This window comes from Protopterus annectens, chromosome 13.part0 (genome assembly GCF_019279795.1).
Source record: "Protopterus annectens isolate FY-2018-M chromosome 13.part0, PAN1.0, whole genome shotgun sequence".
In the NCBI taxonomy this organism is placed as follows: Eukaryota; Metazoa; Chordata; order Ceratodontiformes; family Protopteridae; genus Protopterus; species Protopterus annectens.
Genome location: NC_056747.1, coordinates 744386026 through 744406100, shown reverse-complemented (window position 1 = coordinate 744406100; position 20075 = coordinate 744386026). Strand labels below are relative to the sequence as shown.

Here is a 20075-nt window from a genome sequence, read left to right as displayed (position 1 = left end):
CATATGAAAAAATAAACGGAGCCATCACCTTTATATACTTCACACACTGGTCACATTGTCCAGTGGAAAAATGAGATGTCAGCAGTGAAAAGCAACAACTTAACAAAGTGACTATTTCTATTTCAAGTAAGAGCTAAAGAAGCCTTAAGGTATTTACAACCATAGATATGGTCAGACATTCAGAAAGGGTATTGAGGCCATGAACCCAGAGATTTTACAGTTGCAACGCAAAACTGTTAATTTATTGTTTACATATTAGAATGCACTTCATGTAGTTACAGCACTGGTTGTGTCATTTCTAAATAGAAACTTAAGATCCTGCGTGGACCTCCTATAACTTGACGCTCAGACACAGATATGGGAAAAAAAAAACAACAATGTTAAAACAGCCAGTGTTTGCTGTTTGGTACGTTGCCAATACAGAGTTAAGATATACTCAGGGCAAATTGTCACAAAAATAGGCTTCAATTTGATGGACACATTTTAGGAGAGTGACTACATGAAGACGCAAACATGTAGCCAAGATCTGGGATATTTAGTTGTCATGAGAGTCAGCATTCACTGTAAGACTGCTGAAAACAGAGCAAACAAATACCGTATCCTTAATCTGAAACCAGTAGACTCTAGTGGGAATGCATCAGCAGTGAATCCAGAGATTCAGCTGCTGCCCAGAGCTCTGTGATGGTGTTAACTTGTTTACTTATAAAGTACGCTACTGCATTTTGCACCGATTTCTTAAAAACTGATAAACATACCCTAATGTTCTGCAACGTTGATTATATTAAGTACGGGGTGTATGGGCACATAGGGGCAAAATCCTCCTAATTAGCAAATAATTGACAAATAAAGGAAAGGTGTGGGGGGCTTGCCTCCCTCATAACACAAATCTGCAGATTCAACCTCTTTCTTCAAACGTTTGAAATTTTTTTTTTTTTTTTTTTTTATGAACTAGGAACTGATTAAATGTCTCATATCTGATAACAGACCACAGTTTTTATGGGAAAAGTTAAAAACTTTACTAATATAACACAGTAGCAGTACTTTGTTTTGACTTCAACTTTTCCAGCCACTCATATTCCAGTAAGGCTACATAACGTCTGGTGATGGGATGGCTAAGCAGCGCAGAATTAAAAATGTATTTGAAATTACATTTGCAGAAAAAAAAAGAAAGGTGTTGACTGCTTATAAATATAAACATGGATGTATTTTTTTCAGGCCTATAAAGGTATAACAGAACATTTATTTATTTGGTTTGTTTACCGGGTAATGTCCGACTGGGCATGAGGCCCATTTTCAGCGGAGGCCTGGGGAGAAAAGCTCCATACATACAAATAGACAGTATTAAACAATCAAATTAAGCATGTATTAATCAACAATGTACAAAGCAAGTCAGGAAAGAAATTAGTTGTATAACAATAATTAGCAAATAAATGGATGACGCTCCAGTGCCAGCAGGTAAAATTAAAACGAGCCAAGCAGTAAAATGAATTCAAGCAGACTCAGGTTGAAAACAGTTTATTAAGCACCAAAAAATTAGCTTTTTGTTTAAATCTATATTCCTATGTGATTGCATAGCATGTGGGACACTGAGTTACGTTAACGGCTAGTAGTGAGACACTGTATACTGTTCGTTCTGAGGAAGTTGGAGTGTGTTCCGACGAAAAGCTCATTTTTTGGTGCTTAATAAACTGTTTTTAACCTGAGAGTCGATTTGCGAGGTTTGGCTGATTCTATCTTACTTGCCACTGGGTCGACTTGAATTTATTTTACTGCTTGGCTCGTTTTAATTTTACCTGCTGGCACTGGAGCGTCATCCATTTGTTTTTTCACCAGTTTTGCTTGGTTAGTCGAATAATTAGCAAATAATTGACAAATTAACAAATTTAACAAAAGTGGCACAGTTAGTGATAAAAACTGGCCGCATGATTTAATAGTGAAAACAGTGTGATACAGTAATTGCAAGATAGAGAAATGCAGTCTATATAACAGTTAAAGACAAAGCAGTATATGTGTATACATTGCTAACTGAAACTGAGTGTAGAATCAAGATAGCCTTCAGCAGTTAATAGTTGTAGCTGTGAGAATGAGCTAATTTAGGGTAATGTAAGGGAGTAGTAGGTAGCTTAACCAGGAGTATGGCAGGAGCAGAGCCAGTGTTTTGCTAGATGTTCCTTAAGGAGGTTTTTAAACTCATGAATGCTGGGGTTTTTATCCATAGAGTAAGGAATAGTGTTCCACAGTTTGGCAATTTTATGGAAAAAAAGGGCAGTGCCCTGTATGTTGTGGGCTTGGGTAATCTTTAACAATAGTTTATTTGAGGATCTTAGAGCTCTAGGATTGCTGTTGGGTAGGACTAGACTGGTGAGTGCCGGGCAGTTGTTAGGTTTGTGAATTATATTGTGGGCTATGGAAAGTTGGTTAAATGTTAGAAGGTTTGGTAGTTGTAACCATTTAAGTTGGGAGAGTACAGAGCAGTGGTGGGTTCTGTAAGGGTGGCCTGTGGCAGACTTGGTGATTTTGTTGTAGCATGATTTCAAATTACTTAGGTCAGATTTACGAATGTTTGTAAATACTAGAGAGTCATAGAGGAGGGTGGAGAGTAGATGTGTGCGGGCAGTGGCTAGTCTGACGTCTGTAAGGTATGGTTTAATTCTGTAAAGAGTGCCAAGTTTGGAGTGGACCTTTCTGATGGTGAGGGAGATGCGGGTGTCAAACCTTAGGTTAGCATCAATTGTGACACCTAGAAGTTTGGCTTGGCTGGTGGAATCTTATTTTGGTTCAATTTGTCATGTTTTGGGTTTATTGTAATTGAAGACAATTCACTTGGTTTTGTTGGGGTTAAGTATGAGTTGATGGCTAGTGAGGTAGTTTTCTATGTTCTGGAAAGATATTTGCATTTTTGTTTGTAGGTCCTGGGGGTGGGGGCTGTGCAGATTAATGTAAAGTTGTCAGCATATTGGACTATGGAGGTTAGTTGGGTTGAAGAGCTGAGGTTGTTAGTAAAAATTGTAAAGAGAAGAGGGCCAAGTATGGATCTTTGGGGTACACCAACAGTGATGGGTAGAAGGGGGGACAGAGTATGCTCCCATTTGGTGGCTTGCTGATGGTTAGAGAGATAACTATGGAACCAGGACACGGCTGTTGTGTTGAGGCCATGGGATGATAGTTTATTTAGTAGGATTTGGTGGGAAACGGTGTCAAAGGCTTTTCACATGTCAAGGAAGGAGACCATTTGGCCTCTGTTTATAAGATCTTGAGTGGTGTTTGTGAAAGATAGCAAGGCAGTACTGGTACCATGTTTTGGCCTAAAGCAGTGTTGTGTGGGGGATAGGAGTTTGTGATTAAGGAGGTGGGCAAGGAGTTGGGACTGAATGCATTTTTCTAAGATTTTGGCTAGAGGGGAGAGTATGGCTATGGGGAGGTCATTAGTTAGACCGTTAGAGGGGCTGCCTTTGTGTAGGGGAATGATGTGGGATATTTTCCATAGATGGGGCACATATTGTTCAGAGATAGAACGGTTGATTAGGACTGATATGGGATAGGCAATTGAGAGGGCAGCAAATATAAGAGTAGATGTACTTTTTTCACATCTACTTTCATTAATGTCTTAAGGCTAATTTTTCCATAGGTTTATAAGCTTGAGCATGCATTGATTTTGAAGTATAATATGTTATATTAAAGTGGGTCTGTGAAACAGAGGTAATAAGCTTTCATTTTGTATAGTCTGAAATTCAGGTGCAGTGTTTAGTGTGCTTTCATGCAAAGCATACTGGCTTTGCTTTGAAGTATAAAGAGCAACTGTAGTTTGAGTATGTCATAAGCAGCAACAAAGTGATGCAGACACAGTGTAACAATGAGTCATCCCTTTCCTGGTGTTTGCCCTTTTCTCCACAGTTGTACCACTTTAAAGTTCTAGGTATGCAAGTGCACTGTCATCTTGCAAAATGTTGTTCTGGTTGTTGTTGCTGTTACTGTACATCAATGCTGGTGGAAGGTTAATGTTATTGTTTTGACTGTAAAAAAACACTAAAAGGAGCCAAAAATTGTTTTGACTGTACTGAGCTTGTTGTTGCCTTCTAAGATGAATCCTAAAAATAAATATGTTTCTTGATCTATAAAAATGTTGCTTGAGATTTATAAAATTCATTGCTTGAAAACTTCAGATTACGAAAGAAGGGTGTTTGTTATATGAACAGTTCTTCTGCATATGTTTAGTGTGCATATATCAAAATACCATGCTGTGTGTGTGTGTGTGTGTGTGTGTGTGTGTGTGTGTGTGTGTGTGTGTGTGTGTGTGTGTGTGTGTGTGTGTGTGTGTGTATTTCATTGAATAAACTGAATTCAGCATATCACAGTTCAAAACTGAGTGGATGTTTATTGTATATAATTTGTGTGCTAGCAAAAACACAGTAACATTAGTGCCACGTGTACAGGACTGTAATTATCTCCAGGTATCTTTAGGTCAAACTACAGAAATACAAAAAAGTGAGCAGATGGATGCATGGTGCAGTTGTTGTTATGCTGTGTGCCATTTCCTACCTCCTTCTATATGGTACAGCTAATTTCTGTAGCAGCATTGGTATGCAGAACCAGAAAAAAGATGCAGCAAAGGTATCTGTGTGCACAGAAGAGGATAACTGATGGACCAGGAAGAAAATAAAACTATTTTCTCTTGATCATAGTGATCCACAGCAGTAAAGTAGTACTTGATCAGGTGCTATATTTCATGGCTCACATTAACTGGCTGGTGATGATAAGGCACCAGTGCAGTAACAAGGAGTCCAACAGAGGTTCAAGCCCCAAGTCACCAGTGGGTTGACCAAGGAAGATGAGATGTGTTAGCACCTTCAGTCTGCACCCACCTTAAATTATGTTATAAACTCTAAGACCAGTAAACCTCAGGGTAACATGCAAGTCCTGTTTGAAATTTGGCATGCAGAATAATATTTCTATTGCTGAACAGGGACCCAGCATCCAAGGGTAGAAGACTTGGAGAAGGGTGGCAGGTCAGGTACTACACGAGGACACCTATACTAAAAATCCACAAAGGATCTGGTGATGGGATGACTAAGCAATGCAGAACTATTGGAAGGAGATCCAGCAGAGGAAAAATGTAATCATGTATACCTTTTCTTCTTTTTTAATAATGCAGTAATGACAGCAATCCCTTGAAGAGTTTTGCTTGACTTTGTTAAAACTTTTGTTTCCCTGTATTGTGAGCAGAAACCTGCAGGCTCATCTAATGACAGGCGAAAGGGATTGGAATTCATCTGTAAGCTGTAACTTCACTGAGCTGTGTCAAGCACACAGGCAGTAAAAGAGATGAAAAGTGTCACTTTCTCTGTTCTCTGGTGTCAGCATTTCTACTTCTGGCAGCTCCTGGAGCTGGAATGCCCATATTGTTTATATTGAGGGGAAATGTTTTTGTGTTGTAACATGCTGTCAAGTTAATTAACATCCCACTGGCAGTTATACCAACACAGCAGAGCTACATCAATAGGGTCATCATGTTCAGGTTGCATGAATTCCTGTCCTCAAGGAGATTGTGATCATATTATGTACTGAGGAAATGAACAGAGATTAAAAATATTGAAGCTTCTCCCATCAGCACACCTGTTAGAGCTAATTTCTCTGACAGCAAAGCTATGGCTTGTGATCCACAGAGTGAGAAAAATGTAATCACTTGCATCAGTTTCAAAGCGACTAGTGAACTGTTTGCACATTGCTAGCTAGACCACACAGCTAATACTATACTGCAGTAACAAAGCTGTGACATTTTCAGCACCCTTTCCCCATCAGCAATCACTAGTGCAGTGCTGTGTGTGGTAGCCTGCAGTAGCTAATGGTGTATCATAAGATGGCTGAAGAAATATATTCAAAGCACCACCAGGACAAAATATTGCGGGATGCATCATCCTTGTAGAGAAAAAATGTATTACAGGAAGAAGATTAATTCCTAGCAGTCTGAAGCACCTCACATAGCTGTGGGTAACTTTGTGGAACTTTAAAGGTCTACTAAGGCATTCCCATGGAAAAACCTAGGGGACTTTTTTTTCAGCAACCATCATCAGAATATCAGAAGGGTGTCATATTACTAATAACAAGGGATCCAGTATAACTAGCTATACACAGGACTTGTTACAGTCTGACATTAATGACATTAATACTCAGGTACAGGCGACCGCCATGTGACTTATGGGGAAATATTTAGGGTGTTTAAAGAGCTGTCAATGAGATTCATACATTATCTATATGCTTTGTCATTATGTTCTGTTTTTACAGTGTAGTTGCTCAACCCAAATAAAATGGAAATCTTTGTTTCAGTTATTTGCACTTATTTATTCATTTATTTCAGTTTGCTACTTGGGTAAGTGGACTGGTCAACATACCAATTTCAGCCCTTCATTGCTGCTGATGTGATGTATATGAAAGGGTAGAATAATATTCTCAGTATGCTTGGCTAGTGAAAGAGTAGAGTCAAAGGTGATCTCGAGGTACTTCTGCTATGTTAGTAGTGATAGTGGGTTGCCATCTGTATCAGTAATGATTACTTCTTTAATCAGATGTAAAACTGTTTAGGTACTTTTTTTGGTAAATCTTTGTATCAGAATTTTAAATGTGCATAATACATATTTGAAAACCTGAAAGATGTTACAACAGTCAGCTATGGCAGACTATGGGCTTCTACAGGTTCATGGGTAAGTATAAGGCTAGCTGCCCTTGTGGGCCACTTTAAGCCTAGCCATTTTCCCTTGGTGAGACTCAAACCTATTACATCTTGTCTATGAGGTAAATACCATAATCATTATGCCAACCCTCCAGCCTATCATGTATCTTTAATATATGCTTGTACCTAACTATACGGTTCAACAACGAGTATTATGGTATAGTAACAGTCTGCCTTCAGTGTCTAGAAGCACAAGTCATACAGCTTATTACTTCAACCACCCAATAAAGATTTCAGCTTACTATATGTATAAAATGAGTGGTTCATTCTGAACATTGAACCTTTTAGAGGACATTGCTTTCAGCTAGGATGTGGAGGCAACTTGTTAGCTGAAAGCCTCACTCAGCAAGTCATTCTTTCTATCCATTTTATGGAGGAATTTGTGTCTATTTTTGGTTCACTGGCATGGTGTGTGTTTAACCTTGGCTGAAGCAAGTTATTGGGCCTTGCTATGTATTCTGGGAATTGAACTGAACATGCAATTAGAAGGGGATAAATGCTTTTGTTAACAGTACAAGAAGGTTACAGCTCAAATAACCTGAGTTCAAATAGTGGCCCAAGCATGGCAGACCATGGCTAGGAGTGGGGGGCTGAAGCAGCAAATTTCTACTCACCCATCTTAGAGTATAATGCATAGTTCTGTAGCCATACTGAGCACATACAGGGAAGCATTTGTGTGCCATAAGGATGGTATTTCAAGTCACACCTCAGTTACCAAAAGGTTAATGGGGATAGGGCTAAACAAATTAAAACTCTGATGGCTGCCTGGATAGCAATCTACCAGAACTTCAACTTTTGGCTAAGTTTCTGGTGTCACAACAAGGGGATCCAATATCTGTCAGGCTAGGAAGACATGATCAACAAACCAATATGCTTTGCTAAAGATGGTTTATACTTGTCAACACCTGGCTTCCGTATTCTGGCAAAAACATTATCTATTCCCATAGTGCCAAGTTGTTAAACTCTCCAACATAACAAAAAACACTCATGACCACCTAAAGGTACTGCTGCTCAAAGCTAGGAATTTAAATAAAAAACTGCACTTCCTGAATGCACTCCTCACCCTGGAGAATGCAGACATGTGCAGTCACGGAAACATGGTTCAGAACCATGGAGAGCACCCCAGCTATCAAAGGCTGCAATGCCTTTCATACATTTCAATCCTCCTCAGATTAAGATAAAACAAAGGAAGGAGGTGTCTCAGTGTTCATAAAGGACAAGTACATTGATAGACTGGTCCAACAGCATGATTCACTTGACCTGCTCCATGCCAACTAACCAGAGGTGTGACCCTCTATCATTTCCTTGCTAGCGACACATCCCCTAACATGAGTCTGGAAAACCACACCTCCTACCTAAACCTTCTGGAATCTCTTAATATTCAGCCTAACACCATACTTAAGAGTGACTTCAACTACCCCTCCATAAACTGGGAGAATTATATGACCCACAATTCACTAGTTCAGAGGTTTTTGAACTTCATCAGTGTAAACACCCTGGAGCAGCTAGTTAGCACCCCAACTTGCGGTACAAATATCCTAGACCTGGTACTCACAAGCCAGGGGGATGTTGCTCTCTCCTCTGCACTAACTCCTCCCTGGTAAGATCTGGCCACAAAATTATCTCCTTTAGTATTAAAACTAACCTGGAACCCCCATCAAACTCCAAATCTGTTAAGAACTTTGCTAAGGCCAATTACCTCAAACTAAGTGACAGCTTATTAAACTTCCAACCTCCTCTAAACCCAGATAACACTGAGGCCTACTTTGTGCTGTACACAAAAGCACTGTACAACCACAGTCATAGCTGCACAGAGGAGGCAGCACCTTCCCAAGTCAAGCCTAGCCTCCTAGGTGAAAGATAATCATAAGCTTTTTTAATTATGCCCATAACCTCAGGGGGAATACTCAGCAATGTGCCAAATTACTCATGAATAGCAACACTTGCACCCAGCCTGAAACTAAAGCAAACCTGCTGATCAACAAGTTCAATTCAAACTTCTCCAAACCAACACCTTCTTCCACATCCAAAGAAATACTGCAACGACCCCTACTAGTCATTTTGAGGGAAAATGTCCTTACTGCTCACTAAAGTCAAAAACACAGCCTCTATGGGTCCCAACAACATTCCAGGATCCTTCTTAAATAGCTTTAAACAGAATCAATCAGAGCCACCAGAAACCCTCTTTAACCACAGCCTCCAGACATCTAGACAGGCTATGTCGCAGAGGAATGGAGGAACGCAACAGTCATCCCTCTGCATAAGATCCATCAACTGACCCAGGCAACTACAGACTCATAAGCTTGACTAGTCTTACCTGGAAGGCCATGGAGAGAAGTATCATGGACCTGATCAATAATGACATAGAGAATCTCCAAACACTGGACCAGACCCAATTTGGTTTTGTCAAAGGGAGGTCTTGCCTCCTCAGTCTGGTGGACTTCAGGAAAGTCACCAGGGTCATGGATAATGGTAAAATGGTACACACCACTTATCCAAAGCTTTCCACACAATCCTCCACTTGGGAATCATCGATAAACTTACTGTGTTAGGCATAAACCCCTACATCATCAGGTGGATAGCAAACTGGCTCACTGACAGGACACATGTTGTCCAGATAGGCAAAGCCACTTCTGCTAAGAAACATGTTACGAGCAGTATCCCACAGGGATCAGTGCTGGGACCCTTCCTATTTGGTATATACTTCTCTGAAGTGAAGGCCAATGTTGGGGGCCTCTGGCACACCTAGTTCACTGATGACTGTAAGCTAGGAGCAATCATCGAAACCCCAATTAATATTTACATCCTACAGACAGATCTAAAAATGCCAAACAGCTGGTGCCAAAACCATGGTCTGAGACTAAATGCTAAAAAATCTGTAATCATACCCTTTGGTAAATCAGATATCCCTACAAATTACTACAGTTATAATATTGATACGACACCCCTAAAAGTAGACCAAGTGGTGAGGGACCTAGGAACACATATAGATAGTAACCTAAAATTTGACAACCAGGTAGCTGTGATAGTGAGGAAATCTTTCTGTGTGGCTCACCTTATAACTAAAGACATGGCATCAAGGTCAAAGGAAGTATAATGCCATTGTACCTGGCCCTTGTCAGGCCCATAATCAAGAAAAATGTTCGCTTCTGCATGTACCTAGCCAGACATATACACCAACTGGAACAGCCTCAGAGGTTTCTCATTAAAAAATACAAAGCTTAAGACACATGTCTTATGTGCACCAACTAAAGGCCTTATCCCTTTATTCCATCTCATATTGTTTATTGACAGGTGACTTATGACTGACCTACAAGGCATTCTCTGATCCAACCCCGATGAAAATGTTAAATATTTGCAAGAAAATTTATACCAGGGTTACACATTCCTTGGACATGAACCTTATCTTTGACTGTAACAGAACTTTCTGAAGAGACAGATTAGTTTCCCAAAGGCTACCTTGTCTATGAAATAAACCTCCCATCTTTGTAAAATAAAGCCCATCCCACACTTTCTTCAAAAAGAATTTGGATATATGGATGGGGAACCATAAATTCACTCCCAGGGTACTGCCCGTGTCCCTTATGGACAGAGGCAGTCTGTAAAAAGATTCAGGACTCCAGCACCCAAAGACCCACTACCCTGATACTACCCCATCCCATATCTGGGGAATTAAGATATAGCATTGTCATATCCTGGGTATTATTGGCTAGGCTTGTAAAAGCTTTTGTGCCATTAGCCTAGTAATCACCTATGAACCTAGGAAAAGGACAATGGTCATCAGGTAATGGAAAAAGACATGTAGAAAAAAAGTTATGCTCACAAGAGACCAGATTTAAATAATTTTAAAGTGTTTTCTTTTAAACTTGATGTAGCTAACCAGCCTTGATCAAACATAGCATGACCAGATTCAAATCATTTTAAAGTGTTTTCTTTTAAACATGTTGCAGCTAACCAATCTTGATCAAACATAGCATGAATAAGTTACAAGTCACCTTTTGTCTGAGCACTGGTGCCAAACTGTGTCTTTCTGCATGGTACACATCTGATGACATCTTTTAATTTTCATCCACAGGCTAAATATTGGCAAGAATGATGTCCTGACTATCTATGATGGAGATGACTTAACTGCAAGAATTATGGGACAGTTCACAGGTGTGCATAGTCACCTGAAGCTCTACACATCCATGGCTGATGCTACCATTCAGTTTCAGTCAGATCCCGCCAGCCCAGTCTTTGGATACCTGCAGGGCTTTGTTATTCACTTCTTTGGTAAGTAACTAAAATTCCTTCTTCTCAAAAGGAATTCTTTCTTTTGCTGTCTCATTCACTTGCAGTGCCTCTGTAGCCGCAATGACAACAGGTTGTATGTGGCAGCTATGGTGAAGGCATGCCACCACCATCACATGCTCAACAGCACTTTTGGTAGTATGGGTGGGATAGCAGTTGCATTCACATGAATATATAATGCTAACTGTTGCTGTGAAGTGTGTGGAAGGGTATTTATTGCTGTCAGGTAAGCTTCTGTTTCCAGTCACTGGTACTGTCCATAAAGGCTATGTATAATCATAATGCAATCTTGCAGTGCCTGATGTGGCCATCTTGATGGAAGGGCATTTCTCATTGAAATGAGATCTGTTAGTATCTAATAATAGTTGTTTGATTTTGCATTGCGGTTTGAAGCATTGGGTTTGTAGGCGAATCTCACAGCTTTGCAGCTTTGGACTGTTAGCTGCAGATAGATTCACAGAATGATGACACTAGCTTGTGATACTGACACACTGGTCAGTCGTAAATGGTAGTACACGGAAACAAATGTTAAATAATGAGGCTTCAGAAAATTATGTGGAAGGAGAAATAAATCATATTTATGTAGCGTTTTTATCATGTCAAAGTATTTTTAAGTCACTGTGCTAAAGACCAATAGTTAAGCAACAGATTGGTGGAATTCACTATAAACACCCTCACCCCATACCATCTAGGAATGGAGTGCATTTGTTTTATGGGAAAAGTCATTAAGTGGGGCAAGACATGGGGATAACTTTCTTTTTTGTAATAGTCCCTTTTTTCACTTTCACCTGCACACCCATCAGGAGAAAACCAGCACTAGGTCTGATAGAAGATTCCTCTATGACTTGTCAAATTATACCTGGCCAAGATTAAACCAGATGAAAACAGCTAGTTGTATCCTCATCCATCTGAGAAAACAAAAAAAAAACTGCTTCCTGAACTCCCACACCTCTGAACTTATATATACCATGTCCACAGCCACATAAGCGTGCAGATTGGAGAAATCTCCAAAAAGAAAGGAATCCCTGCCAGAGCATAATCCATATCAGCAGTGATTTGCCATGGAAGGCAGAGATCATTGAGTTTAGCTTTGCCAAGCTGTACTCAACCTGATGGCCTCTCCTCCAATTTAAGGTTAACTAGGTATAGGAAAGCCCAAACATAAGGGACCTGGTTGTATCTTACCCAAATAACAGCACGTCTTCAGTAGTGAATCTCCTTTATACTATTCTCAAATGCCAGTGTTTCCACTATAACCTAAGTAGTACCTGCTACTAAATCCTGTAACCATCAGATATGTAGATACATTTGCTACCAGTTGTGCCACGCTGACCTGAGGGGCAATAGATGCCAGCATGCCTAATTTTTTTTTTATTTGATTTTACTTATTTACATTTGCTTACAGGTAAATTACCACGTGGTTGCAAACCCCTTTTCAGTGAAGACTCTGGAAGAAAAGCTCAAAAAAACATAATCAGGAAGTGTTAGCAGGATAGGATCTCAATAACTAGCAAGTGAAGATGGCAAACATCACCCTAGAACTTAATGTATGCATTTTGTTGAATCTCTTTGATGTTCTTTTCTGAAATCAGCCAAGCACCGCTCACATATTATAAATATGATGGTAATAGCTTAGCACTTTGATTTGTGCCATCAAATTTATCCTTACTCCACCTATAGGTGCTGATATTGTTAAAGTTATAGGGATTCTTATGGGTATTTATATTATTAAATCACTGAACTAGATGGGCTGTAGTATTTGCATACCTATAATTAAGCAAACTAAAACATGTTTTTGTTACTCGTCTGCTGGGTGTTTGGGAGATATTGTAAGGTTATATAGTATACTCTGAGACAGTTTAAATCTGAGATCTAACTATGTTATATATACAGTAGTGAGACTGTTCATCTGTGAATAAATTACAAAAAGCTCAAAAAAACATTATCAGGAAGTGTTAGCAGGATAGGATCTCAATAACTAGCAAGTGAAGATGGCAAACATCACCCTAGAACTTAATGTATGCATTTTGTTGAATCTCTTTGATGTTCTTTTCTGAAATCAGCCAAGCACCGCTCACATATTATAAATATGATGGTAATAGCTTAGCACTTTGATTTGTGCCATCAAATTTATCCTTACTCCACCTATAGGTGCTGATATTGTTAAAGTTATAGGGATTCTTATGGGTATTTATATTATTAAATCACTGAACTAGATGGGCTGTAGTATTTGCATACCTATAATTAAGCAAACTAAAACATGTTTTTGTTACTCGTCTGCTGGGTGTTTGGGAGATATTGTAAGGTTATATAGTATACTCTGAGACAGTTTAAATCTGAGATCTAACTATGTTATATATACAGTAGTGAGACTGTTCATCTGTGAATAAATTACAAGGTGTAGATGTAGCTCTGGGTTTCATTCCCATAACCTAAACAACATAGTATTATTCTGAGCAAGTCACTAGATCAAAACTCACATGTGTGTATAGATAGATAGATAGATAGATAGATAGATAGATAGATATGTTACATATAAAACATCAACACACTAGTGCACATGTTCCGAGGCTAATCCCCCCCACACCCCCCTGGTAATTATATATACTAGCTCCACGATCACATGATTCCCAGGGAAGGGGCCTGTTCCACTGCCCCATGGATCATTAAAGGTTCATAGGTTTATACTAGGCCCCTTACAAGCCTAGCCATACAACCCAAACATAACTCACAACTTTGATTTATATAGGGGTGATTTACTGACTGCCTCTGTCCATCAGAGACATAGCAGCCAGACCAGGGGTGAATTTCTGATTACCCATCCATTGGTCCAAGTTGGACTAAGATAGGGATAGGGAATATCTCTGCTTTATCTCACAATTGTTGATCACATAGTGTCGACCAAAGTAGTAAACCTATATAGGGAGAGAGAGAAGAGAAAGAACCAGAGTGAAAGAGGGGGAGTTTGGTGTAATAAATGAAATATCTTGAACTTCAGATTTAGGGATTTCACCTCCATTCCCGAAACTTGTTCCTTAAACCACTAGTATGAGATATATTGTTCATTACACACCCTAGATCCCCATGTATTCCATTTATGCATTTCTGATACTATTTGAGTTTGAATTACCGTCAACCATCAGTTTCAATAGGCTGTGATAAGTGCTTAAATTATATATTGAACATAACATTCTTTTTTATTTTATTTTTTGTTTTTAATGGAGAGTTCTTGGGTGCTTTTGTACTCCAGTTCTGAAGTAGGAAGTAGTATTTAATCATTTAGTTTGGCAGTCAGATATTTTTTTTCTTACATTCATAACATAGTGAAGGTTGTATTGGCATTTGTTAGTTTCATCTTTTTTATGTTTTAGAAGAAGGTAGTTTATCACTGTGCTGATAGGTAGAAATGTGTCCATTTTGCTAGCAGTGTTACTTTCCACTTGGCTAGTTGAAGTCAGTGTTTTATGTTATTTTTACTTTTGCATTTTTATTTATTTTTTTTAATTCTCTTTATTGTTATATTTCATAATAAAAACAAGACTTTTTATATTGTTTAATTAACTACTTAATTATTTTTTTTGTTTTAAATTTTCTTTGACAATCTTTTGTTACAGAAAAGTAAAGCATCAAGTAAACTTGAATTAACAGCAAAAGTAAAATAAGAAAATGCACATTGCGAAAAACAAGCAAGATATATACATAACTAACAGTTCACACATAACATGAACACTTGCAAATGTTTTTGTTATATTTTAGCAAATTTTTTCCTAGGGGTTTGAGTTAGTTGATGTTTGTGTGGGTATTGTTTTACTACATGACCACAACATTATCCACAATATTTATTTCATACCTGCATATATACTACATAACTCTGCTTTGCCTTCTTAATCACTTCCAACATTGTTACCCATTCCATAAAGCATCAGTGCCAGCATTGTTACCCATTCCATAAAGCATCAGTGCCAGCATTGTTACCCATTCCATAAAGCATCAGTGCCAGCATTGTTACCCATTCCATAAAGCATCAGTGCCAGCATTGTTACCCATTCCATAAAGCATCAGTGCCAGCATTGTTACCCATTCCATAAAGCATCAGTGCCGGCATTGTTACCCATTCCATAAAGCATCAGTGCCGGCATTGTTACCCATTCCAAAAAGCATCAGTGCCAGCATTGTTACCCATTCCATAAAGCATCAGTGCCGGCATTGTTACCCATTTCATAAAGCATCAGTGCCAGCATTGTTACCCATTCCATAAAGCATCAGTGCCAGCATTGTTACCCATTCCATAAAGCATCAGTGCCAGCATTGTTACCCATTCCATAAAGCATCAGTGCCAGCATTGTTACCCATTCCATAAAGCATCAGTGCCAGCATTGTTACCCATTCCATAAAGCATCAGTGCCAGCATTGTTACCCATTCCATAAAGCATCAGTGCCAGCATTGTTACCCATTCCATAAAGCATCAGTGCCAGCATTGTTACCCATTCCATAAAGCATCTGTGCCAGCATTGTTACCCATTCCATAAAGCATCAGTGCCAGCATTGTTACCCATTCCATAAAGCATCAGTGCCAGCATTGTTACCCATTTCATAAAGCATCAGTGCCAGCATTGTTATTCATTTCATAAAGCATCAGTGCCAGCATTGTTACCCATTTCATAAAGCATCAGTGCCAGCATTGTTACCCAATTCATAAAGCATCAGTGCCAGCATTGTTATTCATTTCATAAAGCATCAGTGCCAGCATTGTTATTCATTTCATAAAGCATTAGCACCAGCATTGTTAGTCATTTCATAAAGCATCAGTGCCAGCATTATTAGCCGTTTCACAAAACATCAGTGCCAGCATTGTTAGCCATTTCACAAAGCATCAGTATCACCATTTTAGCTATTTCATAAAGCATCAGTGCCAACATTGTTACCCATTTTATAAAGCATCAGTGCAGGCATTGTTAGCCATTTCATAAAGCATCAGTGCCAACATTGTTACCCATTTTATAAAGCATCAGTGCAGGGATTGTTAGCCATTTCATAAAGCATCAGTGCCAACATTGTTACCCATTTTATAAAGCATCAGTGCAGGCATTGTTAGCCATTTCATAAAGCATCAGTGCCAACATTGTTACCCATTTTATAAAGCATCAGTGCAGGCATTGTTAGCCATTTCATAAAGCATCAGTGCCAGCATTGTTAGCCATTTCATAAAGCATCAGTGCCAGCATTGTTACCCATTTTATAAAGCATCAGTGCAGGCATTGTTAGCCATTTCATAAAGCATCAGTGCAGGCATTGTTAGCCATTTCATAAAGCATCAGTGCAGGCATTGTTAGCTATTTCATAAAGCATCAGTGCCAGCATTGTTACCCATTTCATAAAGCATCAGTGCCAGCATTGTAAGCCATGGCTAGCTCAGTCAGTAGAGCACGAGACTCTTAATCTTAGGGACATGGACTCACGTGCCACGTTGCGTGACTGTATTTTCTATTATCAGTCGAAAAAGCTAAGTTTGGATAATGTTAGACTGAAGATCTAAAGGTCCCTGGTTCAATTCCAGGTTTCGGCACTATCTGAACAGTGCAGTGGTGCAGCAGTAGCATTGTCACCTCACAGCAAGAGATTCTCTGGTTCGATTCTCGGCTGGGGTGCCTTCTGTGTGGAGTATGCATGTCATCCTTACATTCATGCGCGTTTCCTCCGGCTGCTTTGGTTTCCTCCCACGGTACAAAGACATGCATCTGGAATGTTTCTCCCCGGGAGTCTGCTCAAAATTGGCTTCATTCCAGGTCAGACTTTCCTGGTAAACAAATGTTAAATAAAACAAATGTTAAATAAATACATTTCATAAAGCATAAGTGCCAGTATTGTTACCCATTTCATAAAGCATCAGTGCCAGCATTGTTACCCATTTCATAAAGCATCAGTGTCAGCATTGTTAGCCATTTCATAAAGCATCAGTGCCAGCATTGTTAGCTATTTCATAAAGCATCAGTGCCAACATTTTTAGCCATTTCATAAAGCATCAGTGTTAGCATTGTTATTCATTTCATAAAGCATCAGTGACAGCATTTTTAGCCATTTCATAAAGCATCAGTGCCAGCATTGTTATTTATTTCATAAAGCATCAGTGCCAGTATTGTTATTCATTTCATAAAGCATCAGTGCCAGCTTTGTTAGCCATTTCATAAAGCATCAGTGCCAGCATTGTTACCCATTTCATAAAGCATCAGTGCCAGCATTGTTAGCCATTTCATAAAGCATCAGTGCCAGCATTGTTACACATTTCATAAAGCATCAGTGCCAGCATTGTTAGCCATTTCATAAAGCATCAGTGCCAGCATTGTTACACATTTCATAACGCATCAGTGCCAGCATTGTTACCCATTTAATAAAGCATCAGTGCCAGCATTGTTAGCTATTTCATAAAGTATCAGTGCCGGTGCTGTTAGCTGTTTCATAAAGTATGAGTGCCAGAATTGTTAGCCATTTCATAAAGCATCAGTGCCAGCATTGTTATTCAATTCATAAACCATCAGTGCCAGCATTGTTAGGTATTTCATAAAGCATCAGTGCCAACACTGTTAGCCATTTCATAAAGCATCTGTGCCAGCATTGTTACCCATTTCATAAAGCATCAGTGCCAACATTGTTAGCCATTTCATAAAGCATCTGTGCCAGCATTGTTACCCATTTCATAAAGCATCAGTGCCAGCATTGTTAGCTATTTCATAAAGCATCAGTGCCAACATTGTTAGCCATTTCATAAAGCATCAGTGCCAGCATTGTTAGCCATTTCATAAAGCATCAGTGCCAACATTGTTAGCCATTTCATAAGACATCAGCACCAGCATTGTTAGCCATTTCATAAGGCATTAGTGCCAGCATTGTTAGCTATTTCATAAAGCATCAGTGCCAGCATTGTTAGCTATTTCATAAAGCATCAGTGCCAGCAGTGTTACCCATTTCATAAAGCATCAGTGCCAGCATTGTTAGCTGTTTCATAAAGCATCAGTGCCAGCATTGTTATTCATTTCATAAAGCATCAGTGCCAGCATTGTTACCCATTTCATAAAGCATCAGTGCCAGCATTGTTACCCATTTCATAAAGCATCAGTGCCAGCATTGTTAGCTGTTTCATAAAGCATCAGTGCCAGCATTGTTATTCATTTCATAAAGCATCAGTGCCAGCATTGTTACCCATTTCATAAAGCATCAGTGCCAGCATTGTTACCCATTTCATAAAGCATCAGTGCCAGCATTGTTAGCTGTTTCATAAAGCATCAGTGCCAGCATTGTTATTCATTTCATAAAGCATCAGTGCCAGCATTGTTACCCATTTCATAAAGCATCAGTGCCAGCATTGTTAGCTGTTTCATAAAGCATCAGTGCCAGCATTGTTACCCATTTCATAAAGCATCAGTGCCAGCATTGTTACCCATTTCATAAAGCATCAGTGCCAGCATTGTTAGCTGTTTCATAAAGCATCAGTGCCAGCATTGTTATTCATTTCATGAAGCATCAGTGCCAGCATTGTTACCCATTTCATAAAGCATCAGTGCCAGCATTGTTACCCATTTCATAAAGCATCAGTGCCAGCACTGCTAGCCATTTCATAAAGCATCAGTGCCAGCATCATTAGACATTTCAAAAAACATCAGTGCCAGCATTGTTAGCTATTTCATAAAGCATTAGTGCCAGCATTGTTATTCATTTCAGAAATCATCAGTGCCAGCATTGTTATTCATTTCATAAAGCATCAGTGCCAGCATTGTTACCCATTTCATAAAGCATCAGTGCCAGCATTGTTATTCATTTCATAAAGCATCAGTTCCAGCATTGTTATCCACTTCACAAAGAATCAGTGCCAGTATTGTTAGCTATTTCATAAAGCATCAGTCCCAGCATTGTTAGCCATTCCATAAAACATCAGCACCAGCATTGTTAGCCATTTCATAAAGCATCAGTGCCAGCATTGTTACCCATTTCATAAAACATGAGTGCCAGCATTGTTAGTCATGGCTAGCTTAGTCAGTAGAGCATAAGACTCTTAATCTCAGTGTCGTGGGTTTGTGCCCCACGTTGGGCCTCTGTATTTTAGATTATCAGCAGAAATAGCTCAGTTGGGAGAGCATTAGACTGAAAATCTAAAAGTCGCTGGTTCAATCCCGAGTTACGGCACTATCTGGACAGTGCAGTGGTGCAGCGGTAGCATTGTCACCTCACAGAAAGAGGCTCTACGGTTCGATTCTCAGCTGGGGTGGCTTCGGTGCACAGTCTGCATGTTCCTCTCTATGTTCATGTGGGTTTCCTCCCATGGTACAAAGACATGCATCTGGAGCATTTCTCCCCGGGCCTCTGCTGAAAATTAGCTTAGTTCCAAGTCGGACTTTCCCAGTAAACAAATGTTAAATAAACCAAATGTTAAATAAATAAATTTCATAAAGCATCAATGCCAGCATTGTTAGCCATTTCATGAAGCATCTGTGCCAGCATTGTTTTTCATTTCATAAAGCATCAGCACCAGCATTATTAGCCATTTCATAAAGCATCAGTGCCAGCATTGTTAGCCATTTCATAAAGCATCAAAGAGTATATTCGGGGAGAACACCAGTGCCCCAGCTGTGGTTATGCCCACTTCTACTGCAGAGACTTTAATACATTCGGAGGTACCTCCCACAATGTTCATATCATACCTGGATGCAGCCAATGTTTACATGGAGGACATGACATAGTGAGTGTTGTATTAGCATGAGTTAGTTTCATATTTTTATGTTTTAGTTACTTTAATTTTTGTGGTGATGGTTAGAACTGTGTCCATTTTGCTGGTAGTGTACCTAAAGTAAATAAAAAATAGCTCTTATTAGTGGAAGTTCACTGGTACTCTGGCAAAATCTCCCCCTAGTCAGTATGAATGCCACCTCAGGTCTCACCTGAGAAAAGGCCATTGGCTTAGTGGGGCTAAGTGTAAATAAATAAATTGTGCTAAAATGTCAGATAAAAACAACTGTTGTAGATGTAACACAAGCACTAAGATCCTGGTTAGTTTGTCAAAATCAC

The 20075-nt window shown here is 39.3% G+C and overlaps 1 protein-coding gene across 3 annotated transcripts in view; it reads left to right on the top strand.

The window, feature by feature from the left end:
* Positions 1-20075, top strand: part of SEZ6 (seizure related 6 homolog) — a 2840429-nt gene that overhangs the window by 2540064 nt on the left and 280290 nt on the right. For all 3 annotated transcript variants that reach the window (XM_044054437.1, XM_044054436.1, XM_044054435.1), the window contains exon 10: positions 10803-10999. In XM_044054437.1, the coding sequence (XP_043910372.1) occupies positions 10803-10999 (197 nt within the window). The remainder of the gene's footprint in view (positions 1-10802; positions 11000-20075) is intronic.